This window comes from Urocitellus parryii, chromosome 10 (assembly GCF_045843805.1).
Source record: "Urocitellus parryii isolate mUroPar1 chromosome 10, mUroPar1.hap1, whole genome shotgun sequence".
NCBI lineage: Eukaryota > Metazoa > Chordata > Mammalia > Rodentia > Sciuridae > Urocitellus > Urocitellus parryii.
The window spans coordinates 141,943,313-141,969,137 of NC_135540.1; the positions used below are offsets into that span (position 1 = coordinate 141,943,313).

The 25,825-nt window shown below is 63.7% G+C and overlaps 1 protein-coding gene across 1 annotated transcript in view; it reads right to left on the reverse strand.

The window, feature by feature from the left end:
- Ablim2 (actin binding LIM protein family member 2) overlaps positions 1 to 18,893 on the reverse strand; it is a 108,823-nt gene extending 89,930 nt beyond the window's left edge. The window contains exons 1-2 of the mRNA XM_026395227.2: positions 18,761 to 18,893; positions 747 to 890 (exon numbers count right to left, since the gene is read on the reverse strand). Coding sequence (XP_026251012.2) covers positions 747 to 890; positions 18,761 to 18,785 — 169 coding nt within the window. The 5' untranslated portion in view covers positions 18,786 to 18,893. The remainder of the gene's footprint in view (positions 1 to 746; positions 891 to 18,760) is intronic.
- Positions 18,894 to 25,825: the final 6,932 nt, after the last annotated feature.

Consider the following 25,825-nt stretch of genomic DNA (forward strand, 5'->3'; position numbering starts at 1 on the left):
TGCCAAAGGACCGGCTCTGCTGCCCCTGTCGGCCCCTCAGGGCTTCAGAGATGTGAGAAGAGGGGGATCGCTGTGGTCCCCAAGTCACCGGCCCCCACCAGGCCCTGTGTGCCTCCTGGGTGCGTGACCTCCCTGGGCTGGTGGCCCGGGGCACTTCTGGGTTTCCCTTCCCACAGTGGGACTACGTGGCTGCGCCCTGTGGCCTGTGTGGGGGACACGAGGCCTGTGGGTGGGACAGGGCTTCCCCTGTGCTCGCTGTCCCCTTTCCCTATGGGGAGGACCCTGGGCACTTCCCCAGGAACCCGGGAGGGACAACCTGGGTCAGGGCCACAGAGGGGCCCAGAGTCCAAGCTCTGGACAAGCCCAGCGGCCGGCGTGGGAGTGGTCAGGAGGCTGCGGTGGGTGCGTCCTACACTGTGGCCTGGGGTCAGTGGGTCACCGCGGGGCTTTGTCTTGTGTCCCCAGAGGCTGTTTCATGGGTCTCTAGGGAACTAAGGGCAGCCGCACACGGTCCGGGGGCTGGCAGCGGGGAGAGACCCCGGGTCCCGTTCATCTGGTTATTTGCCTTCAGCATGTTGCTCAGGACATTCTCACAGCTAGAGAAAAAGGACAGGGCTCTTCACTGGGAACAAAACGGTGGCGCTCCCCGGCCGGGTGGGGCGCCCTTGGCGGGGTGGGAAGGCCGCGGCCCCAGGCTGTCCCCCCTGCGGCCAGCCGTGGGCTGTGGGCTGGCGGCGGGCACTCACCTTTGCAGACGAAGCACCTGATGTGGAAGTACTTGCTCTGCACCCGCAGCACCTCCCCCTTGCACACGGAGCCACACGTGGTGCACAGGATCGTGGTGGCCGGCGGCGGCTCCAGGGGGCTGTGAGTGGCCTGCGGCTGTGACACTGCGGACAGAGAAAGCAGCGTGTTAGAGGGTGGGTGTCCCCCCCAGCGCCCCAGGCATCCAGGAGGGACTCTGGCCCGCTCTTGCCTGGGACCAGTGAAGAGTCAGAGCATGTGACAGGTGGCAACCCTGAGGGCCAAAGCCACCTGGTCACCTGCAGTGAGCCCCACGCCACGAGCATCCTGGCCCTTCGCCTGAGTGATCAGAACGTTGCTGCCCTCCCGAGGCAGCCCAGCCCTGCTGCTCCCCCAGGTAGGACCTTCCCAGCGGGCCTCAGGGCCGGGATCCTCCCCAGCGAGCTCCCGGCCTCTGCAGGGGACAGGCCTCTGCTCTGTGAGTGCAGCAGCACTTCCCAGGGGACCTTGCTGCCTATGTCTTCTGGGTCCCGGGACGTGGGTCTGCATATCCTTGCTGTCCCTTAAGGTTGGCCACAGTGCAGGGTATAAGGAGGCACTGGGAGCCAGGGATGAGGGCTGCGTGATGGCACCGTGGCCGACCCTGGGCACCCGGCTGCTCCCTGCCTTCCTCATCCGGATCCCCCCCGGGGAAGGGAGGCCGGAGCACCGCATGCTGGGGCCACCCAGGGTCACTAGGGCAGCCAGGGCAGGAGAGGAGCCCCAGGCAGCCGCGCTGGCAGGTGGAGGCTCAGGGGAGCTGCCCAGCTCTGGAGCCAGAGGGAGGATTGGTTAGGCGGAGGAGCTGCAGACCCACTGGGCGCAGGCAGGAGCCGCAGTGGGTCTGCGGGTGGGGTGGGGAGATGCGGGAGCAGCAGCATCGCTGGCCAAGAAAGGCCATGTGCAGCTGGGGCTCAGTGTGTCAATGCGCCTGCCCAAGGGAACCACTCAAAGGGACTGAGGAGGTCAAAGGTCGGAGGTCAGAGGTTCGAGGTCAGACAAGCACAGGGGTGTGGCCTGGGGCATGAGGCCAGACGCCCAAGTGTGGGTTCTGGTCTGCAGACCTGTGCACAAATCCCCTCCGTAGCAGAAGCAGCTGAGCAGGCAGGTCTTCTAGGAGCCGGACAGGAGGAGAGCCCGCCCCCTGCTTGCCCAGCATCAGCCCAGGGCCCTGACATCAAGGACGCCTCCTCCCAGTGGTCAGCGGAGATGAGGCTGTGGAAGGGCCAGAGGAGCAACACTGTAGCCTCCAAGACGGTGGAAGGGCAGCGAGCCCAGGAGTGCCAGCCCGGGCTCTACCGCCTGTGTGACCCGGGTCAGGCATCTGACGTCCAGCACGGCAAGGTCAAGACCTGGTGTTGTTTTAAACCCTCATTTGTGGGCATCTAATGCGGCGGCCACAGGACCCTGGCACGGCAGGCAAGCTGTCAGACAGGCTGGGGGCTCTGGGGAGAGGCCAAGTTGCCTCACCCCATCCCATCTGCTGACCACCCCTCATTTAGGTGGGCCAGATCTACCATGTTCTGAAGCTGCCCCCAGGGAGCTCCCTGGACCAAACCCTGTGCCAAGAGCTTTCTGTGATCATACTGAGAGCCAGGGGACACAGGCAGAGCCAGGCCACACATGGAAACGGTGGGACCACGGCCTGCGCCCTGCTAGAATCCATCCCTTGGCTACGGCACAGCCAGGAGGCCAACCTGCAGAGCACACTCACAGGAGGGCAGGCGCCATCTCTAGGGACAACCCGGGTCCAAGGACAGCTCTGCAGCAGTCGTCCGAGATGGCACAGCCCGATGACGAGCCCACAGCCATCCTGCCATTTGCCCTTGCTTCCAATTCTAGACCAGGCAGAGGAGCCCAGGTACGCCCCTCACCAGCCACCCAGGAGCAGGCTCCTTCCCAGAGCCCAGCCTCCAGGCCGACAGCCTCCAGACCCAGCTGAGCCTCTCTCTCCACTGTGGCTGCCCTGCCCCCACTGCAGGGGCATCCGCCAGCTTCTCAGAGCAGCTGCAGAGGGGGCCACGTCACGTGCCGACTGTCCCAGTGGCTCATCTCCACGTATTTCCACGACCCTCTTGTGCCCGCTTCTCTGGTCTTGGTCTCCATCCCTTGAGGCTGAGTCAAGAGGCTGGGGGTGCAGGTGGCATATCTGGGGGGTCCCAGGTGTCAAGAAAGAGTGAGGGGCGAGGAGGTGGGACAGGGAAGACAGAGCCAGGAGCCCAGTGTTACTGAGCAGGTCACCGTGGGGGGTGGCTGGGCCCAGTCCTGGAGGACTGCCCAGCTCGACCGCTGAGGAGAGAGGCCAGGGCACTGGCCCCACCCTCCTAAGAGGGTCGCCCAAAGGCAGAGACCCTCCCCCCTCCTGGGCTGCAGGGGCCATGGACGCTCACAGGGGCAGGGCCACTGCCACCCAGCTGCAGCTGAACCCACAGGCGGCCACAGGCCGGGGCTCTGGCCCAGTTCTGAGGGACTGGCGCACTCGGCCCAGACACAGGACTGGTGCTCGCGTATCTGTATGAGAAGACCGAACACCAGCTGGGGACTCCAGGCCCCGTGGTCCCCTCCCTGCAGGGACAGTCAAGGAACCGAGGCCCAGACGAGGCGGCTCCCCAGCTCCAGCCCGCCCCACGGCCCTTGGGGCCCACTGCCAGCAGCCACCTGTGGCCAGGATAGGCAGGACTGTGCTCCTCTGCAGAGCCTGCCCCAGAGGGAGGCTGACCACAGACGGGCCAGGAGGGAGCCAGGTCATTCTGGGTCAGCAGGCCTTCTGAGGACAGGGATACTGGGTAGCTCAAGGTTGAGGACACAGCTGCCTGGGGACGAGGTAAGGTGTGGCCTGGAGACACAGGTGCAGGAAGGAGATGAGCACCCTGAAAACCAACTCAGGTGGCCCTGGGCACCCAGCTCTCAGTGTCCACCCCACCTGGCCTCTTAAGAGGCCAAGAGGCTACACAGCAGAACAGATGGAGCAGAGCCCAGCCAGGTCCTGTGAGCCTCCAACGCACCCTGGGGGCAGCCGGACACTCCCCGCAGGGGCACAGCCTGCCCACAGCCCCTCCCCGCAGGCCTCGGGAGCCGCCTGCTCTCCTGTCCGTGAAGCTGGTGGGGGGAGCAGCGAGCTCCGTCTGCCTCCTGGGCTTGGGCCCAAGCAGCTCAGTGCAGAACAGGCGCCCCCCAAAGCCCCAGATGGCACCTCCTCCAGGCAGTACAGGGGCTCCTGGAGGTGACGTCCCAGTGAGTCACCCCTGTCCCATCTGAGCTCAACCAGAGGTGGTGGGTGGGGTGACATGGCTCTGTTATGTCCTCAGCCACTAGGGACACAAAGGACAACACGCTTCCCTCCATGAGCTAGGCAAGGGTCTCAGCTGGAGCCCGGCTCAAGCCCAGGAGAGGAGAAAGGTCAGTTTCAGGTTCCTGGGGGCAGCACGGGCTGTGGGGTCAGTGGCCCAGGACGCAGCCTCAGCTGTGCCCCCTCTAGGGTTGTGTCCCTGGACCCCCAGGCTCCTGTCCATCCGTCTGTCTGTCCTGTCACCCATCACCCACCCTCTGCTCACATTGCCTGGCCGGGGGTGGCAGGCAGGAAGCTAGGACCACGGGCAAAGCCATCTGCCTAGCAACCAGCCCAGCCAACAAGCAGCGCTCAGTACACAATGACCTGCGTTATCGGGAGAACACAGGCTGACCTCACCAGTGTCCAGGCCGTGGAAACATCTCTGCATTTGGGGGGCTATTTTAAGGGCATGATTCACAGGCTGTAACCCCGCCCACCTGTCCAGCCCATGCAGCTGGGGCCTCTGTCTGCAGGGTCCATGGCTGGGGTGCTGCCCTCTGGTGGCAGGAATAGACACTGAGACGTGAGGACCATTCCTCTTGGTGCAGGTTTCCCTCAGGGGTGTGGTGAGGTGTGAGCCTTGTGCCCCTGCAGGGGGCTCATTCCTAGCATGGCCACCGTAGGGCACTGCAAGGTCAGCATGCACAAGACCCCGCGAGGCCCTGCGTGCTTCCTCCTGGCTCCTCTCCTGTCTGTGGCTGACATCAGGCATCATGAGCTTCCCGGGGCACAGCTGCTCTGTAAGGCAGCCTGCAAAGCGCCATCACCTCGTGCTGCTGCTGCTGCGTAAAATAAGGCTCAGGGACGTGGCCTGCCAGCCACGGCAGCAGAAGGAGGACATGGGGCCATGCCGTGGGGTCTCTCCACGTGGCCCTCAACAGGACAGGGCTGTTCTGTGGGCCACCCCAATTGTGCTGCACGAGGAGGCCTGTGGAGACCAGGAAGCTGGCGCTGGCCAAGAACAGAGCCCAGGGGTGCAGGTGTGGCTCAGCCCGCCAGCCAGCCTCCCCAAGACCAAGCCCCACAACTGGAAGCTGGGCAGGCTGCCCTGAAGATGGAGGGCAGGCTGGCGGCCAGAGGGTGCACACGATTGCGGGAGAAAACAGCCTTTCAAGTCATAAAGGGCCCGGGCAAAGCTGCCAGGACATGGTGCCCCCAGCAGGGCACCGCAGAGCACTCTCCCCTGAGCCCTGCCCGAGTTCGCCTTTCAGGGACCCAGTCACTTTATTCCTGGAATATCTTCAGTGATTCCAAATGACTCCCAGACATCAGACCTGCAGACTGTGGCCCCCGTCAGCAAGGGCTGGCCCGCTCATGTCGCCCACAGGCCACCTCTGTGAGTCTGGCCTGGTGGGCCAGCTCCTGGGCTGTCCCATCAGAGGGCTGCTTTGGGGAAGTAGGGACGAGACATTCTGATCAGCCCGGAAACCACCCCCCAGATGGAGCCTGGCCCGGGAGGGCTAAAGCTGGCCCCAGAAGGCTCTTCCAGAGACCGCGGTTGGCAAGACCTGTGAACAGCACCCACGGCCCGGATCCACGTGAGAGAGCCTGCTGCGTCTTCCAGAATCGCAATCTAGACGTCCACATGCCTGGGCCATGGTGACATCTGCCCCTCCCGGGAAGCGGCCGCTGTGCCTTGAGCACACCCTCCTCCCCAGCCAGAGCTCCAGAGGGCCACCCCACAGCTCTGGTCCCCAAGAGCCCAGCCTCCTGCCTGCCCTGAAGGCTGCTCAGGGTCCGCAGGCCCAGGCTCCGGAGGCCCACTGCTCCTCAGGGAGGCCCGCCGCTCCTCACCTCACTCCCTGGGGGGCCACCACGGCCCTGCCTCTGGGACACCCTCGGGGCCTCCCCAGGCCACAGGGCTGCCTGCTCCTTGACTGCAGGTGGGTGCACCTGGGCATGAGGTCTGCGTGCGGGGACAGCCATCACCACCTGTCTGTCAGCTGGGCCAGGCCTCCCAGCACCCCCAAGCCTGCATGTACAGACTGCCCACTAACAGAGGGCCTCAGGTGTCCCACCAGGTGAGGGGTGCACAGGCCATGAGGCGCCCACTCGGTGGCACGTAACTCAGCCATAAGGGCAATGTGCTGTGGCGCTATGGAGGGACACGAGGGACCTTAACAGCATGACACCGAGGGAAGGCGGCACCCTGAAGAGGCTGCAAGCTGGGTGACTCCAACCAGGGCACTCTGGAAACGGCAAGCCCACGGGCAGCAGGAACACAGCGTGGCCAGGGGATGGCGGGGGACACACTGGTGGAAAGAAGGCCTTCAGGGCAGCAGCCCCACTCTGTGTGATACTGCAGCAGTGGACACAGGTCATTCTGCATCTGTCCAAACTCTTAGGACCTAAGGCACAGTGGACTGTGGACCTTGGTTAACAACGGCCAGCCAGCACTGTCTCGGAAGCCAGGACCCACCAGCCGCACCAGCGCGAGACGCTAGCAACAGGGGACCTGGGTGCAGGGGGACGTGTGGCGATTCCCACACTTTCTGTGGGCAGAGCCGACAAACGCCATCTATCTCCCTTCCCTCTCAATTTAAAAAGGAGGAAGCCGCCAAGGCCCAGCCGCAAACAGGGTTCCTGCCCCTAATTCAAGGCAGCCTGGATACTGGGTTGACGAGGCTCTCACGGTGGTGACAGCACAGACTGTAAACGCCGTGTGACAGTCAGCACCCAGGGGCTGTGACACTCAGGTCCCAGGATAACGACACCCCGGCCCTGGGCAGCCTCCAGGGGGAGAAGCATGGCTGCTCCTTACGCCAGGAGGGGAGGGCTCTCGCACCCACCGCCACGGAGCCATGACAGGTCGCCCTGCTTGTCCCCCAGCGGGACACCTGCTCTACAGAGCCACAGGCCCAATCAGACGCCAGAAAGCTGATGCAACTCTGCAAGCCTCAGTCTCCCCACCTGAGGACAGGCCCGGCCTAGGAGGTGTGTGCCACCCACCAAGGCAGGCAGTGCCCTCTGTGGGCTGCCAGGTGCCCAGGGGCAGCGGCTGGGTGGAGCTCTCTCCAGGGCACAGAGGCTGGGTGGGGAAGGCCCAGAGGTCCGGACACTCTGCTAATGGCCAGAGAGCGCACATTGGACCCCTGCAGGGCACCCGGCTCTGCCACGGCAGCTTGTCTCTGCCAACAAGCGGCCCGCCCGGGTTCACTTGCCACTGGCCCTGGGTGGCTCTTGGTCCACGGTTCCCCAGGCCACGCCTCTGCTGAGGACTGGCTTTGTGGGGCAGTGTCCCAGCTGTGCCTCACACTAGGGTCCACCTTCCGGAGGGACAGGCAGGGCCAGGAGGGACGGGACCCAGAGGGCGGTGCTGTGTTGACCCTGGGTGCTGCTGGCTGGGGGCGGCAGGTGCTCGGTCCAGATCCTTGCCGTGACCTGGCTGGGAGGTAACGCTGACCTCGGGGCCCGTTAGCTCTTCACTCAGCCGCGCACAGTCCTGGAGCCGAGCAGGACCAGCCCAGCCCAGACCGCGGCCTCCGCCAGCCACCGCGTGGGTGTGGAGGCCGCTCTCAGCCCGACCGGCCGGGGGAGCCTCCAGGCGCCAGGTGAAGGCCCATGGGCTCCTGCACTCTGACCTCTCCAGCCCCCAACGTCCTCTGGCCCCAGGCTGTGCCTTCCCACCTTGTGCAGGACACCCACAGCTGCCCCTGTGCTTTCCAGTCGTCAGACCTGGAGGCCGGCGGTGACGCCTCGGCAGCGCACGCGGGGTGCTGGCCCTTCCCTTCACCAGACCCCAGGCCCTGCCTCCCCCATCGGCAGCCCATCCTCATGGTGCTGAGCCCCCGGCAACCTCCGCAGGGAACAGCCGCTCGTCCTGCAAGGCTCAGGAGGGCAGTCCCCCACAGGCCGCAGCGACGAGGGTCCAGGTGAGCAGGGCGGCTCCTTCCCCCGCTTCCCCCCCACACACCTGAGGCTCGTTCAGAGCCCTGAGCTGCCCCAGGCCCCAGGGAGACCCTGTGGGTGGGACAGCGCTGGTCCTGCTCACTGTCGGGGTCCATGCCTTGTCCCCAGGTACCGTCTGTCACCTCCCACAGGGCCTCGGGCCAGGTGTGTCTGATGCCCCCACCGCTCGGCCCCCCTGGTCTGCAGCACAGAAGATAGGCTGGCCACCATGCAGGGTGGGGGGACAGGAGGGGGCACCCAGGGTGATGGGGGCAGGAGAGGGGCACCCAGGCTGGGGCACAAGGCAGGGCCAGGCCCTTCTCCCCCAGGGACTCCTCTCTCACTGAGCGGACAGCGGAGCCCCCTCCCCCGAGTCCTGGGGTCTCAACTTCGTTTCTGCCTGGTGTCCACGCAGCTCTGCCTCCCCTCCTCCAAGGGCCACTGTGGTCTGAGCCCAGCAGGCCTTGGGCCCCCAGGTTCTTCCTCCCTGCTCTTCTTCTGGGGGAGCTGGGACAAGCCACTGTGGGTGAGACGGGTCCTGTGTGCTCTTTTCAGGGACGTGGGACAGCCCAGCAGAGGTGGCCTCCGAGTGACCCAGTGGCCATGAGTTGTGTGAACGGCTGGTTGGCAGTTCCGACTTGCCCAGCAGTGCTGAGGTGACCTGATGGGTCCCCAGGACCCGGCTTGCACACGTCCACTCCTGAGGCAGTTCACCCAGGGCTGTGGGGTGCCCAGCGACACCTCCTCCAGATCTTTCTTCTCTAACCTTGTCAACCAGCAGGCCACAGGCAGGTGCCACAGCCAAGGACCCTGTGTGCAGGTCGGAGGGCTCCGAGAGGAGGTGACGCAGTAGAGACCCGGGGAGGGAAGGCACCGGGGACAGCAGCAGCAGACTTTGAGGGCTAGTCTGGGTGCCGCCCTGGCCACCTGGTGGCTGCTGCCCACGGCCTGTCTGCCTCCCTGGTCCTGAAGGGCCCCTGGCATGGCCAGGTTGAGAGTCTGTTTCTCTAGGCCGGGGCTGGGGAGGCCTAAGCTGACCTGGCCCCTCCCAGTGCTCGGCCAGTCCTAGGGGGACATCCAGGGCACAGGGCAGTGAGGAGCCGCCCCTGCTGGGCACCATCGCTGCCCCTCCAGCCATCTCAGTGTGGAGTGAACCGCCCAGAGGTGCCTGTACCTGAGCCTCACCCTCAGGTGCCCCCCAGGCGCCCCCCAGGGCTCGGAGCCCCTCGCCCCGACAGCGCTGTGTGAGTCAAGTCTGGTGGCAGACTGGGCCACGCCTCGCCTGTGGCCCTCCGTGTCACTTGTTAGGAAACCGTGCCAGGTCACACGCGCCCGCTCCTAACCTACTTAGGGCTGGCGGCTAATTATAACCCGCGCCCAGGGAGCTGCTCCAGCGCTGGCCCCGTTCTTGCAAGGCCGTCAGCCTGGGCGCCGCCGGCTCTGGGCCCCATTCAGCCCTCCACTCGGAAAGACGCACTGTCCCCACTCCTGCCGGGCTCCCGCACACCCAGGCTGGGTGCAGGTGACGAGGTCCATGTCCCCAAGCCGTTCCACTCACGGCTTGGAGGTGGGACAGAGGTGACACACCATAGGCGGAAGCTCGGGCATCAGTGATGCCTGAGGCCCAGGCCCAGGCCCAGGTGGGCACCCCACACGCCCTCTAGCTCCCTGTGGGCTGCTCCCCAACACCTGGGAGGCCAGACCTCGTCCCAGTCCCCGGAGCAGACTCCAGTTCCTCCCAGGACAGCGGTCTGCTCAGCTCTGCCCCCAGGTCCTAAGAATGGACAAAGGGCCTGAGCTCCGGTGCTTGCAGACGGAGCTGAGGGAAAGTGCCTCCCTCCCAGACGGCTGCTCCCTCTCGCCCTGCAGGGCCCCTGCCCGCCCCAGGCCCACCCCGAGGGCTCTGACCCTGCCCTGGTCCTCAGTGCCCTGCCCCGGGCTGGACTGGCCAGCAGCCGGGGTGCCGGGTGAATGCACCACTCCTCCACGCTCACTGTCCCCTGAACGTCCTTGAGGTCTGCCTCCCCTGAGGGTGGGGGCTGCCATCCTCCCAGCTCACCCGGCCACACAGGTGCCCAGCACAGAGGATGTCCCCACCCCCACCTGCTGGGTCACCCACTCCATCTCGCCCAGTGCACCCTGCAAGGCCCTTCCCCGCTCTCCCACAGGGCTCTGTCGGGCACCGTGGGAGTCCCCACCACACAGCCTTGGCCCCAGACCTAAAGAGTATGACAGGAATGACACCAGGTGACCTCCGCAAGGTCACAACACGCCACAGACTCGGCCTTGCTTTCTCCAGACGCTCAGCAGCCATGTTGTGAGGAACCCAAACCAGCCCTAGGCGGTGACCACACACAGAGGCCAGGAGCTGCTCAGGGCAGAAAGCCACTAAGCCGCCAGCTGCTGTCAGCCACCAGGCGTGACAAAGGTGCCTCCAGAGGGCCCCATTCCTCAGGCACCCCTCACAGACACTGCGGAAGTCACACTCACCACCGTGCCCCTTCTGAGCGTCTGGCCCTCAGAGCCCGTGGGTGTCACGGGTGCTTCATGACATTGAGGTCTGCTCTGGAGCCACAGAGAGCCAGGAAGCCACCTGACCTCAGAGCACTGCTCCGCCAGGCCCTGCCGCCCCTGGGTGACGCCCAGAGCACACCACACTCTCTGCCAGGCTGGCTGCTCCCCTCCCTGCCCCAACCCAATCAAGTGCTCTACCACAATCAGTGGCTCCCCGGGGCCTTGGGGACTCTGCAAGGGGTCTGTAAGTGCCCCTGTACTTACAGGGAGTGTATAGATGGCCCTTACAGAGGGACTGTTGACCAGGGACTGTTGACCCCTGAGCTCGGCAGGGCCCGTGGGGTCCCACCGTGTGCCTACGCTCCAGGCATGGGAAGAGCAGGTCCCCTCCAGAGGGCTGCAGCCCCCACTCGGCCCAGGGACATCTCCTCAGCTGTGCGCGAGCGGGTGCCTCCGCAGGGTGAGCTCACGGGAGGGGGGGTCTCCACTCGGGAAGGTCTGGGCCCCAACCTGATGCTACCTACGGCAGCGTCCTGTGCTCGAGGCAAAGCCCACAGCAAACACCGGAGTCACACTGCTGAGACCCGTCCACCGGGAAGTCCAGGTCCCCAGGACACAGCTCCCCGCTCCCAGCACGTCCTTATCCCTCCAACACTCCCCGTGTAGACCAGGCAGGGTGGGCCGGGGGCCACACTCCCCTCCACTCCCTTCCCACTCCGCCAGCCTGCCCAGAGCTCTCCGAGAAGAGAATCGCTACCCTGCACAGCCGGGCTCAGAGAGGCGCCTCCATCTGGGCCAAGGGACGACAGCGCCCAGGGGCAGTGAGCCTCCCTGAAACCTTGGCAGCCGCCTGGGAGGTAGGGAGTCTTAGGTCCGGTTGGCCCAGCTCAGAGAGGTGAACCAACCAGTCTAAAGCCACACAGCCAGGAGGGCAGAACCAGGATTCCACTGCAGGCCCTTCTCCTTCCAGCCACCCGCTTGGGTCTAACGCAGCAGGGTCACCTGATTTCCACTCCCTGGTCTTCACATGCAGTCCCGTCCCCTCCGCTCCACTCAGGTAGGACTCTGACCCTGCCCAGGCTGCACACGACCCTCAGTGCTCCCAGGCCCAGTGACAGGTGCTCCCGTGCCCGTGGGTGGGTCATGCCCTCTGCCTGTGCAACCACAAGCTGGTCCTGCTGGCCGCGAGCCCAGGGTGTCCTGCCCGTTCCCACGTGGACCTCTCTGCTAAGCCCCTGCAGTTCCTGCTGGCCCCGTGGCTCCACGTGGGAGGAGGTGGACTGAGGGCCAGCTGACCGCACCTGGACTCAAGGCGGAGCTCAAGGTGGGTCGGAGGGATGAAGCCCTCAATCCCCCAGCTTCCTGCAGAAGCCCCACAGCGATGGGGGGGCAGGGGTGACCTTCCGCTAGGCCTGGGTGTGGTCTAGGGCCCAGGGCAAAGGGGAGGCCAGCCCTGCCAGTCTCAGTCCTGCCATCTGTCCAGGAAGGTCCCAGCTGACCCGCCCTCTGGTGACATGAGGGTCTGAGAGAGGGACACCAGGCCACAAGCTCGCCACACAGTCACCAGGCCCCGGGTGGCCTTGTGCCCAGCCCCACAGATGCCGGGGAGTCAGTGCACAGCTGCAGAGGAGCCAAGGGTGGGCAGCAGCGGCCTCAGGAACTCGTCCCAGCTTCAGGGCGGCTCTGCCTTGCTGGACAGCCCAGGGCAGGCCCCTTGCCCTCCCAGTGGCCTCTCAAGGCTCACAGGTCAGGAAAGCTCTCCATCGGCCCAGCTGGGGAGTGTCCCCTTGAGTCCCATGGAGACCCTAGCAGGGACAGTCGGGATGATGGGGTCCCAGGACAACTCTGGGAGGATGGCAGAGTCACCAGGTGGTGGCCTTGGGCACAAGCACCCACGCTGCACCCTCTCCCTGGGGTTCTGCCTGGCCTGGAACCTTCTGTGGCTCCCCATGGCTGACAGAGCCCAGCTCTGCCCTGACCCAGTGCCCAAGCCCACCCGCCTGGTTTCCTGGCCCATCTGTCCCCCCTCTGTGATCCACACGCCCCAGAGCTACCCTCTGCAGCCCCAGAGCCAGACCTGGCTACCACCGTCCCTGCCCACCCCCTGTGAAGACCCCCGTCCTGCGGGCCCTGACCAGGCCTCCTCTGTCCTGACGGTGCCTTTTAACACCACTCACCCATCCCGGGAACTGGGCTCACCAGGACCCTCTGCAAACTGAGCACCCTGCGCGGCCACAGTGACCCCGAGAAACTGGACCTGGCAGCACACAGATGGGAAAACTGAGTGGGGGGATTGCCCCGGGCTCCCTGGGTAGCTCTCCCTGACTGTGACCTTGAACATGGAGAGTGGACCCTGGCTGAAGTGGTTCTCTGGGGTTCGCGGCAGCTCCCACGAGTGATGCTGGGGACAAATGACCTGACCCACTTGAACAATGCAGGGGACACCCAGAAGCATGCTGCTCTCAGACGGGTCTCTGTTGGGTGCAAGTCCTGCCCTGAGTTCAGGGCTGGGCGGAGCCTGCAGGACACTCAGGGTGGCGCAGAGAGCACCGTCCAGGGACTTGGTGTGACGGTGCAGGTGCACACGGAAGCCACACCGCATCCAAGTCCTGGTGGCCAGGCGGCTCAGGGTCTCTTTTCCTTTTTTTTTCATTCTTTTTCTTTTTTTATCTTGGGGAGGGGTCTCGCTATGTCGCCAGGCTGGCCTCGGTCTCCTGGGCTCAGTGGTCCTCCCTCCGCCTCCCGAGTGCTGGGACTGCACACCTGGGCCACGGGCTTCCGAGGCCCCGATGGCTGCACCCCTTCCCAGCACGCCCACCCCAACTGCCTCAGGCCTGTCCCTTGCTGAAACTCCTGGGCCCTGGAGGCTGAGAGTCAGAGCAGGGCACCGGCTGAGTGAGGGGCTCCCTGCTCTGGCCCTGGGGGCACGGCGAGGTGGGCAGAAGCACCTAACTAGGACAGTCAGAGCCTGTGTCCCCCAGGCAGGAGCTCACTAGGACAGTGGCTCTTGGCCTCAGGTGGAGGAGCAGACCAGGACACAGTGCTGGGGGTCCCGGGCAGCCCCAGAGCCTGCAAGCGGTGTCCCCTGGGGAGGGCAGGGGAAGCAAGAGGGCTGACTGGCCATCTGCTGCTGTCCTGAGAGGACCTGAGCAGGACCAAGGAGGCCACGTGGGGCCCCCAAAACTCCTGTTGGGGCCCTGACTCTGGACCTCAGAATGTGGCTGCATCCAGAGACAGGCCCCCAAGGCCTGCTCAGGCCCAGGTCAGGGGGAGGCCCTGACCAACAGCACTCGTGTCCTCTGTTGAAACGACTCAGCCCCTCAGGGACACGACACCGATGATGCTGATCAAAAGCCGTTAAGGCTCAAGGAGATGAAAGTGAAAGCCACCTCCAGGCCTGCTCAATCCACACTGCTTACACACCCACACCGTCCCACGGTGCCCAGAGCACACAGTGACAATGGTGACAGCTGATCTTGAAAGGGGAAACGGGGACACAGAGGACGTAGCAAGATCTCGCGTAGACTGGCGAGAAGGTGGCAGCACCCGTGTGGAGGGCCGGCCCTGCTCGCCTCAGCTTGGAGGAAGGGCCCTGCCACGCCGGGGTCTTGGACGTGGGCCTCCAGGATGGGTGACAAGGACTGGGGTCTGTCATTTGTGTCGGCTCCTCTGTGGGACTCAGGCCTGCGCCATCCGAGGAGGAAAGGGGTGGGGCTGGGCCCTGCCCACTTCCTGCTCCCCAGGGTCCTCCATATGCAAAGTGCTGCCAAGAGCCACCAGGCCTGGAGGTTTTAGACGGGAGGTGCCCACAAGGTCACCTGGCTGGCCATGGGGCGTGGCTTCCTTCAGAGGAGAAGCTGGGAGGAAAGCCACAGAGAGCCCTGGACACCACTGCCCGCCAAGGCTCCAGCCCCTGCAGCTGTTGGTCCCTCCCCCACAGCCACCCAGGTCCCTGCAGGATGGCATTTCACTGCCGGAAGAGCACGTCTTTCAGGACCGAGGGGCATCTGGTCTTCTGGTAGCATCTAGGACACACACACAGGAAGTCACCAGGAGCTAGAGGGGGCAGCCCCACCCAGGCCAGGCAGTGGGTCGGTGACCAGGCTCCCAGCCCCGCGGATGTCCCTCATGTCCCCCCATCTGGCCTCCTCTAGGTCTCCGTGTCCAGCAGATGCCCATCAATGTCCAGGTCTAATGGGCATCGGGAAGCGCGTCTGGGATGGCAGAGCCTGCAGGGGCCTGGGGCGGGCGACCAGCTCCAAAGCACCTCAGCTTCCAGTCCCTGCGCCGGGTCCAGGCCATGCCCGGCCCTGGGCACTCTGCCACATCTGGGCACAGAGCTGCAAACAGGTGACAGACACCGCGAGGAACTGACCAAGGCCTGCCACGGCCCCAACCCAGCTCGCAGCTCCCTGGGAGATGCAGATCCCCGGCTTTGAATCCAGCCTGAGGGCCACAGAGTGTCCACAGGAGCCCCAGGGCCTGTTGTCCTGCCCCCACCCCCAGAGGACACTCCTGCCCGAGTCTGTGAGAGCTGCCATAGCTCTGAGGCCGAACCCAGGCCACTCCCGCTGGCAGGGCACCTTCTCGCTGCGTCTCCAGGTTCAAAGACCTCTGGGCATGAACCCCACTGAGAGGACCTCTGAGGACGTGCCTGGCCAGGGCTCCACCAGCACATGGTGCCCACGACCTGACGGCTGGCTCCCGGGCCTCGCAGGCCTTCGGCTGGTCCTGTCTGGTCCCCTAGACCTGCCCCCACAGGGAGAGGTGCCAAGGCAGGTCAGCCAGTGGGCAGGCCCCGGGGCGAGGCTGAGCTCCTGAGGCCCAAGGACGGCTTTGCCACCAGGACTGGCCGCAGGCCATGGCTGCTGGTGGCAAAGCAGCCCTGTGAATCCGTGGCTGTAGGCGTGGAGAGAGCCAGCCAGTACCAGCACAGAAGGCTCGGGTGCCTGCAGGACACCCCAGTTCCAAGTGCCCCCTGCCTGAGTGGGCACAGGATGGGCACATCAGCTCCAGCCCTGTCACCAACTGCACCAAAGCCTTAGACCTCTCATGCGGCCCACGAGAGACCCCAGGGTCAGAGAGATTCAGCACCTTGGCAAGGCAGCACAGCCTGCACCTGGCGCGGGGGCTGGAAGCCGTCCCTACAGGAACTGGCCCCCGGCTCCCCCACCACCCACCTTAGCTTCCTGGATCTTCTCGCATTCTCCTGACCACTGACCAAGGCGGGCTGGCGCTGGGAAAGCGTTTCCTGAGCATCTCATTAAAACCGGGCATCGGAGCCGTTGGCCGGGAGCCGGGGTAAGCTGAGCCGAGCGGGAGGGTCATGGGCTGTGGCCTGCCGGTCAGTTAACTCGCAGGGCACACAGCAGGCCTTCCGGCGGGACCCTGGGCTTCCAGGCTGTCTGACTCATGCCAGGGGCCCAGCTCACAGACTGTCCATGCTACTGACACGGACAGCAGGACTGGCCATGTCCAGCTCACCCCCTGCCTGCGCGGCCAGGTCCACTCAACCTGGAAAGGCCCAGGTTGGAGGGGAAGCCTGGGTGGAGCTGGCCCCAACCACTACCTGTCTCTGGGGACTGTGCCACTGGATTCAATGACAAAGTAACCTCTTTTTGATTCCATAGGAATGTCCCTCACTGTCAGAAGCCACACGGGACATGAAAGCTAACCAATGAAAAGCCCCCGCGCTGCCCTTGTCCTCTGAGAGGCCCCGTGTGTGGCCCTTCCACCCTGGGAGTCTGCACACCACCAGGACATGGGGCCGGAGCACCCTGCACACACGTCCCACACGGGCCCCGGGGGTGGCCACACCACACACTTCCCCTGGGAAATGGAGGACTCGCGGGCTGGAGGTGTTCAGAGTTGTGTGTCGATCCCCATAATCAAGTTTGGAAACTTTTCGTCACCCTGGAAAGAAATCCTGTATCTGCCCCTGCCCCATTTCCCTTTTTCCCAGATCCTGGCAGTGACTGGTCTCTCTTTGGATTTGCCTGTGCTGGGCATGACACTCAAATGGAATGGCTCCATATGTGGTTTTGCTTTCACTCCATCATGTTTTCGGGTTATTCTGGATTATAGCAGATGTCAGAATTAATTTCCTTTTCACGGCTGAGTAATATTCCACCACACGTTTTGCTCATCCATTCGTCAAGTTAGGTACTCTGGGGCTCCTAGGATCATCCTGCTGTGAACATTCATGTGCACACTTTGGTATGGACATAGGTTTTCATTTCTCTGGGGTATACAGTAGGAGTCGAATCGCTGGGCCATGTGGTCCCTGCTCGTTGAACACTTTGAGGAACCACTGACTGCTCTCCCCAACAGCTACTCCCACCAGAGTCTCCGCATCCTCTCGGGCTCTGGTGCACCTGGCCTTCTGTTCCCGGCCCCCTGGCTGATGCAGATGGGTCCCTTCTTCTCCGCACTCCTGAGGGCTGAGGGTGAGCCAAGCTGGCCGTGCCCGAGTGGCCTTGGAAGAGGTCCCTGCAGGTGTGGCCTGTGCAGCCAGCCACCTTCCACGCCCACGCACTCCTGGCCCCTCCTGTGGCCGCAGGCTGCCCTGAGACGTCCCTGAGCCCAGGGGTTGAGGTGGGACCCGATTTACATGGTTTCTCTTTTGTGGCTTGTGTTCTTGGTGTCACTTCAACAGACTGCCGCCTGAGGTGACAGGAGGACCGGTCGCAGTGTTGTCCCCAGAGCGGGAAGTCCCAGCCCTCCAACAGCTCTGCAGAGATGACCTCCACCCTAGGTCCTCCTGCCACTGCCACAGCAGAGCCCGGAGCTGCCGGTGGCCGTGCTGTCCAGGGTCTTCCTGAGGCCGTGCCAGGGCGGGTCTGAACCACCAGGGCCTAGCACGGGCAGAAGCGGGGGCGGGAAGCCCAGCCCGGGGACCTCCAGGTGGTGGCCGTCCTCAGAAGTCACTTCTTTTCTTGGACGGGAGACTCCAGCCCCCGACGTGGAGACCCCCCAGGACACGACGTGGCCACATGCCCTCAGCTCCAGGAGGCCCCCAGCGTGCTCAGGGACCATGGGGCCGGGCGCCGCCCGCCCAGAGCAGGACCTCAGGGGCAGGGATGAGGACCCCTCCCTGGGCCAGGGCTGGCCGCAGGGCCCCATCGTCCCTCTCAGCCAACCACGCGGAGCCCTGCTGTTTGCTCCCAGCAGCCGGGGACCACACACCAGCCCTTTGCGGAGGGTCCACGGGGCCCTGGGGACAGGCTGAGGTGTCCTCCTAGCCTGGAGGTTGGGCCGGAGCCGGCCTCGGAGCTTACCCTGGTCTGGCTTCAGGCCGACAGGCTGCCCCTGGCCGGAGCTGCTGCCCAGAGTGTGAGGAGCTGACGGGGGAGACGCCCTGGTCCCCGCCACCACCCTGCCACCGCAGACCCCGCAGCCCGAGGGAAGGACACCAGCCAGGGCCACCGAGGACATGCCTGGTGGGCACCACACCTGTGCCCACGAGGCTGGGGGTGTCGTGGGTGAGGCCGGAAGCCCGCAGGGGTGGACTCTGGTGGCACTGCCCCCCACTCAGGGCCCTGCCGCTGGGGGACTCGGCTGGGCACTGGCTGCCGCTGCTTCCCGGGCCCAGGCTCCCTCCCCTCCTCTTCTCTCTCCTGCCCCCTTCTCTGACTCCCCAGGCCCCTCGCCTCCTGTCCCTCCTGTCACCGTCACCAGCTGGCCGCCTTGTGCACTGACCTCCACGTCAGCACCAGGGAGTCCCTGTTCCCCGGAGCCAGGCTTCCTAGCTCCTGGGCCGGGCACCCACAGGACGTCCAGCAGCACCGACCCTCTCACCGGACGCCCAGGGCCCCAGCTGTGACCACCAGGCCTCCAGACCCTGCTGCTGTCCCCTGGAGCCATGGGAGCCCTGGCCAAGACCCACTGCCTGGAATCGGGGAGCGGCCAGGAGGGCGGCGCAGGGCGTAGTCGGGGCTGGCTGGGCAGAGCCCGGGGCCGTCAAGGCCCAGCTGCCTGCGAGCTGACCAGGCCGCTTCCTCCAGAGCTCGGCACCTCCTCCCGCACTCGGCCACTCTCCTCCCTCAGGGCCCTGTCTGTGACACAAAGCCCTGAGGCCACTGCAGGTGCCCTAGGTGCAGCCTCCCAGGATGTCCCCAGAGAGCCACATTAGGCCTCCGCTCCCCTCAGGCCTCCCAGCTGACCACGGGTCTCACGGCCTCACTCCACCAGAAGTGGAGCCTCTCCCGGCCACGTGGGCCAAGCTCAGGCCACCCCGGGCCTTACCTGTCCCTCCTCCGGGCATCCCCATGGAGCGTGACCTCCTCCTGAGGGGCCAGGCCTCTCCCCCTGAGGCCGGAGCCGGCACTGTGGAGGCTGTGGGAGGCAGCTGGGCGAGCAAAGCGCCTCTGTGGCCAGCAGTCTCCCAATGACATGCCAGAGGGTCACGTGGCTGGCACCCACGCCCAAGGCGGGCAGGCCAAACCCTTCCCAGAACACCAGAATAGCCTCTGCACACGGCCTCTCCGCACATGCACCTGTTTCCCAGGCATCCGGGAAAGGGGCTCTGGAAAGGCCCCCGGGGGGGGACCGCTACTGACCCCAGCGCTGGGCAGCGGGGTAAGCACACAGGACCCTAGCCTGCACAGCACACAGAAGGGGCTCCAGCCCCCCACATCTCCTTTCCCAGCACGGCCGAGACGGAGGCGTCCCCAGGGTCCGAGGCTCCAGGGAAGAGCCTTCCACTTGTCCTGCTCCTGGTGGCCCCAGTCCCCACCCCGTCTCCCTGTGTGTCTGTGGACATAGGGCTGACCCCAGCCAGTATCACGACATCGGGACTAGAAGACCTGAGGCCACTGGCCTCCCCTGACCCTGGAGCACAGGACGCCCACTCCTGGGGGAGACTCCGTGTCTGAAGACCCCCAGAGGACGGGGTGCAGGAGAGGGTGCACGGCCTCCCTCCCGTCCCCCCGGTGGCCCCAGGCCTGGGTGTCACTCCCCCCCCTGAGTTCCCTGAGCCAGTGGAGCCCTGGCCACCCCAAGTGCCCACACTGGAAAGGCAGGTCCTGAGGGGCCCAGGCCTCGGTGGCAGAACACACCTGCCTTCTGGGGCTCACCGCAAGGTGTGTGTGAGCCGAGTGGCAGGCCCGTGGCAGGCCCGTGGCAGGCCAGGCAGACGCCCGGGCCCCGCAGCTCTGTCGGGACTCCCAGCCAGGAGGCCTGGTGCTGCTCCCAGGGACACTGTCCCCAGGGCCTCTCTGCAAACTCAGGGAAAGGGGTGAGAGAGGCTGGCCCTGGGGCCCACCCTGCCCTCCAGGCCCTGGGGGGCAGGTCCAGCTGCAGCACCTCCTGCAGGTGCTGAGCACATCTGAGCCTTTACAAATTGACACCTGTCATTTAAGATGTGCCTGCGGCCCTGAGGTGACACCATGAGCATCCCCACAGGACAGCCAGCACATGGCCAAGCCTGGCAGGAGCAGCCTGCTGGGCGCCCAGGGTCTGAGGACAGCCCAGCCCAGCCCAGAGGAGCCAGGAGTGCTGGGCGGGGGGGGGGGGGAGGCTTTCCAGGGCAGGCGCCATCAGAGCCCAGCCGTGAGGAAGGAGCAGGAATGAGCCAGAGAAACAGGGAGGGGGGAGAGGGAAGGGGGCTCGGGTCTAGAGGCAGTTCCTGGGCTGCGGTGAGGTGGGGTCTGCACCCCTCCCTCTGTAAACTGGTGCTGCAGGGGCCGGCAGAGGGCCGCCCAGGGACTGGCCATCGGCCATGAGTTGCAGGGAACAGCATGCGTGGAAGGGCATGCAGCGGAGGATGCCCAGAACACGCCAGAGAGCAGGGTCCCAGCTCTGCCCCACCTCCACGACAGACCATCTGCCCACGGGATCTGCCCTGGGACTGAGTGGCCTCTGCAGGGACACTGATTCTGCTTTTCTTTTCACAAAGTGTCAGGAGGTTGCAAAGGTCCCTGTTTCGGGGGCTCTCTTCACACCGCAGTTTCCTCCCCGTGAAGAAGCTTTTGAACCCGAGGCCTTCCCTTTACTGACCCTTGTCATGATTTCCTGAGCTGTAGGGCAGGGGGTTGCTATCCATGACATGTAAAGAACTAGAACCTTCCACCAGGAAACCAGATCTCCCAGAGAGTCAATGACAAGTGGATTAAACAAGGATGAGAGGCCCACAGATATGTTCAGCCACCAACAAAGGAAACGCAGGTCGGAACCGTGCCGAGCCTTCCCCTCCATCCAGCTGGGGTGATCACCGTCAAGATTGCCAATGACAACGAACGCAGGGGTCGCGAAGGAGTAGACGACACCCGGTGGCCGGGCTGCGCACCCACTCTGGAATGAGCAAGGCCAGGGGTGGCACCCCGTGTGGCCTGGCTCGGCACCTATGCTGAAGGTCACCCCTCTACAGCGATGGTGCGCACCCACGTCTACGGCAGCACAACTCACAACTACTGAGCCAGCCCAGGTGGAAGAGTGGATGAAGAAGATTCTACACACACACACACACACACACACACACACACACAGACACACACAGACACAACACACACACACAGACACAACACACAAATACACAGACACACACAGACATAACACACAGACAGAATACACACACAGACACACAGACACTCAGATACAGACACACACAGACACAGACATACAGACACACAGACACACACACAGACACACACACACACAGAGACACAGACACACAGACACACAGACACACACACAGACACACACAGACATACACACACACAACACACACAAATACACACACACACAGACACACACACAACACACACAAATACACACACACAACACACACAGAGACACAACACATAGACAGAATACACACACAGACACACAGACACTCAGATACAGACACACACAGACACAGACATACAGACACACAGACACAACAAACACACATACACTTACACACATACACTTACACACAGAGACACAGACACACACACAGACACACAGACACACAGACACAACACACATACACTCACACAGAGACACACACACACAGATACACACACAGAGACACACACAGACACACACACACAGAGACACACAGAGACACACACAGACACAACACACTCACATACACTCACACAGATACACACAGACACACACACACACACAGGCACACACAAGGGAGTTCCACTCAGCCATAAAGAAGGACGGAATGGTGGCATTTTCGGGGAGTGGATGGACAGGAGAAGACACTGAGTGAGATCAGCCAGATTCACAGGGTCGGAAGTCTCATGGGGGCCAGGAAGAGAGAAAAATCGGGAACAAGGGACCTCGTGAACATGGAAGGGAGAGCGGGAGGGAAGAGGAAGAGGGTCAGGCAGGGGACGGGGGAGGGCAAGGACAGGGAGGGGTCACGTGGACCAATCACGGTGTGCCTGTGCGGATCTGCCACAGTGAGATCCTCTATTCTGTACAGTCACTAGGACCAATAAAGCAAGGTCACCAGGAGGGGGCCCTGGCACACAGGAGGATGGCCCCGCCCTGGCTGCATTTCCCAGCACAGCCTGCCCTGGTCTCCCTCGGGGACACCCCCAGGTCCACATGGCTCATCATGGACACAGAGACCATAACTCCACTCTCCAGTGAGATCACGCAGGAATGTCTAAACAGAATGCCCGGGTGGGGGAGGGGGCCTGGCCTGAGTGCAGTGGCCCCAGGGCAGGGGGACCCACTTTCCTGACCCTGCTTCCCTCGGGCCAGGACCCCGAGCTCGCTGAGCAAGGGAGGGAGCCGAGGGCCAGTGACGGTTTGCAGGTTCCTTTTCCTCCATTCCCCTGCATCTCCCTTCCTTCCTGGGCTGAGCTGCAGCAGGCTCCAGGCCTGAGGGATCAGGGGAGGGAGGCAGAGGCGGCCTGCAGGTCACCTCCCTCTGGAGCCTGGAGCCTGGGGGGTTCAGGTGGTCCATGCCTGAAAAGGAGGAGTGGGCCTCTGAGGCAAAGCAGTGGTGGCAGAAAAGAGAGGGAGGGAGGGAGGGAGGGAGGGAGGGAGGGAGGGAGGGAGGGAAGGGAGACCCGGAGGGAGATCCTCGGGCTTCGAGGTGACTCCTGGCTGGTGGTGGAGCTAAGGTGTCCACACCAGGCCCCTGCACACGGGTGCTGCAGGGCCAGCATTCCTCTGGGGGACAGATGGCAGCTCCCAGCCAGGGCAGGAGGCATGGTGTGGCATGGACCCCAGAGCATCCCAGTATGGTTGGGGAAGAGCACCACAAGGGCCACCTGCCCCTGGCCCCACCCAGGAACTCTGTGTGACCCTGGCAGGGAACTGGGGAAAGGAGAGGGCCCCAGGTGTTGGACAGTTACTGTCCACTACAGCCACCTTCCCCCCAGGGACCAGCTGCTCCAAAGGATTTTCCTGGAGGAAACTCCTGCCTGCCCCTCCTGTTTTTAGCCATGTGATTGGGCAGGACAGGCCCCACCTCTAGCTCTGCTGAGCCCTGATTGGCTTAAGATAAAGTGAAATCTGCATATCCCATCTGTGGGCCTGGCTCCCTGGCCCACCCTCCTCAGGATGGGGTGAGGCTAGGAGGAGGGTCGCTGCAGGTCCTTCTGCACCACATGTGCATCTTCTGGGTGATGCTCAGGCAGAGTCAAAGACAGGCAGAGCTACCATCCTGAAAAGTCATAACCTGAGGGTCAGGGGACAGGGACAGGTACTTTGAGCAGGTTCTCTGTCACTAGGTGGTGGTTTCCAAACTGCTCAGACATTGGCATATAGAAAGGGCCCTGTGCACTGTAGGTAGTGGCCCTGCAGGCACAGGTGCCCACGCCTGTGTGTGGCAGGGACTGAGTTTAAGGCCTCCTGCATCCACACCCTTCCTAGGGTCTTGGAGAGAGTGTATTTCCTGCCCCATGACTCTCTACTTGTCTCTGTGCTGCTCTGGCCCAGGGCACACAGGTGGATGTGAGCATGTGGCAATTCCAACTCTAGGCCTGAAAGAAGCCTCATGGCTCCTGCTAACCCCACGGAGCGCTCCACAGTGCAGGGCTCCCTGGGGCTACCGTGACAGATGACCCCAAACTGAGTGGCTTTAAACAACAGAAGTGTCTTCTCTCAAGTTCTGGAGGCCAGGAGTTCAAGATCAGCATCCCTGGGCTGAAATCAGAGTGTACAGGGCAGTGTTCTCTCTGGGGGTCTCGGAAGTGTCCCCGGCCAGCTGCTGGTGGCTGCCACATTTCTTGAGGCTGTGTCACTCCGATCTATCTGTTTCTGTGGTCATGGGTGCTTTTCTGTGTGTCTGTCTCTAACCAACTTCTGCCTCTCCCTCGTGATGGCAATTGTGACAGCATTTGGAGCTCACTGGATAATCCAGGAGCGGGCTGAGCGGCCTTAGAGTGATCCCATCTGCAAGCTCCCTTCCGCCCTAAGGCGACATTCGCAGGCTGCAGACACTGGACCGCTGGACCACGTATCGCGGAGGAGGGGGCTTTGCAGCCTCCCCTGAGCGGCGATGTTCACCCGACATCCTATGAACGGTCCCGCCCAGAAGCGCTTTCCCTCGTTATTCGTGACGAGTTCTACTATTTTCTATTCAGTTCACTCTCTTATATAACAGGTTCTGCTGTGACCCACTAAACTCGTTCTGTGCCCACAAACAGACCGCCACCCACAGAACAGAAACTTCCATCCAGCCTGCAGACTCTGCCTGGCGGGGTGGCAGGCAGGTGGACCCCACAGGATTTCAAGAAAAGCCAGATGACCTCTGAATGCACACTGGGGCGGGGTCCTGTACCCCAGCCCACCCCGCTCTTCAACTTGCTCTTGGCCACTCTGCCCAGGCCACCACATGCCCCTGGAATACACAGTGGACGACTGGGGACTGGCTGGGCCTAGATGTCCCTCTGTGGGCGAGGGGAGACTGCTGGGTGCTCCTATCTGACTCAACCAGTGGCGCAGGGAGGGGTCTGTTCAGAAAGGGACCCTGGGTCCTGTGGGGCTTCCCTGGGGCTGCGGTGGCTCCACTGCCCCAGCTCCTGGCTCCAGGTGCCCCCTCCTCCAGTGTCCTTGCTCATTCTAGCTCTTCCTCCTCGAGGGCCCAGAGCTGTGACTCCACCCCTGGCCGTAACTTGGGTGGTACGATGACAGGTAGAGCATCTATTGTCCCCAAGCTGAGGCCAGAGGTGCTCCAGCATCCTGATTTCTGAAAGTGTGGAATTTCCAGCAGAAAAGCTTCTGACTTGGGATTATCTGCGGGTGCACAGGGACAACAGGGGACCTGGCAGAAACCTGGACGCCAGCCACCTCCAGAGGTTCCCCGTCCACGTGGGCTGAAGGTAACGTGACGTGGTACAGGAAGCAAGGTCTCGTGTGTAGAATTTTCCCCTTGTGGCCTCCTGTTAAAGGGCTGGGAAAGGCCGGGGTTTGGAGCATCCCAGATTTCACATTCGGCTGCCCGACCTATGCCAACCCCACCTCTGTCACCGCCTGCAAGACACCAAGGGCCTGAAAAACTGACCACAGGTGGTGGACACTTCCAACCTGACTCTAACACAGAGATGACACTGACACTTTTCCAAGGTCATAAAGAATGGGGTGTGTATGGCAGCATGACCCCAGTGAGGCCTCGGGGCTCCTCCCAGACACACCCATGCTCTCCGTCGCCACTGTCACCACCACGGCCGCCCCTGCAAAGCCACAGGCATGGACACCCTTGCCCAGCTGGCCGCCTTCTGCAGCTCAGGCAGCCCTGGGTTGGCAACCCTGCTGGGCTCAGCCTGCCTGGCAACACCCCCTGCAGGATGCCCACCCACAGGGAGACAACCAGTGAGAGGAAGCCGGCCCCCCGGCACATGGTGGGCACATGGTGGGCACACGGGTACTGCCAGCCTCCTCTCCTGATGCCCAGTGGTAAGACAGCCCTGGCCTGCTGTGGCGCAGCCCCACAACCACAGGGCCCCTGATCCCTGCCAGACTGACCCCCAGGTCTGCCCACAGAGGACCACAAGTTCTCCCCGCTGAGACCAAGCTCCTCGTTCCAGATCCCAAGACCTGGGAGCCTCTTCCTCCAGCCCCACGCCCATCAGGCCGCCCTCACCCTCCTAGGCTCTGTGCCCACAGGGACGCCCACCTCCCCTGAGCTAGTGGACACCCAGCTTCCCTGCCCGGTGCCGTAGACCCCTTGACTGACTCCCAGAGTCCCCTGGGCACACATAGGTGCTGGCCACGTGGCAACAACCCAGACACGGTCGGCCACTCGGGCAGAGGTCCCCGTCCATGCTCTAGGATCCTGAGAGCTGCTGGACACCAGTGCCCTTGGCCCACAGAGCCCTGCAGGCCTCTGTCCCCAAACCACACCCACCGGTGGGGAGC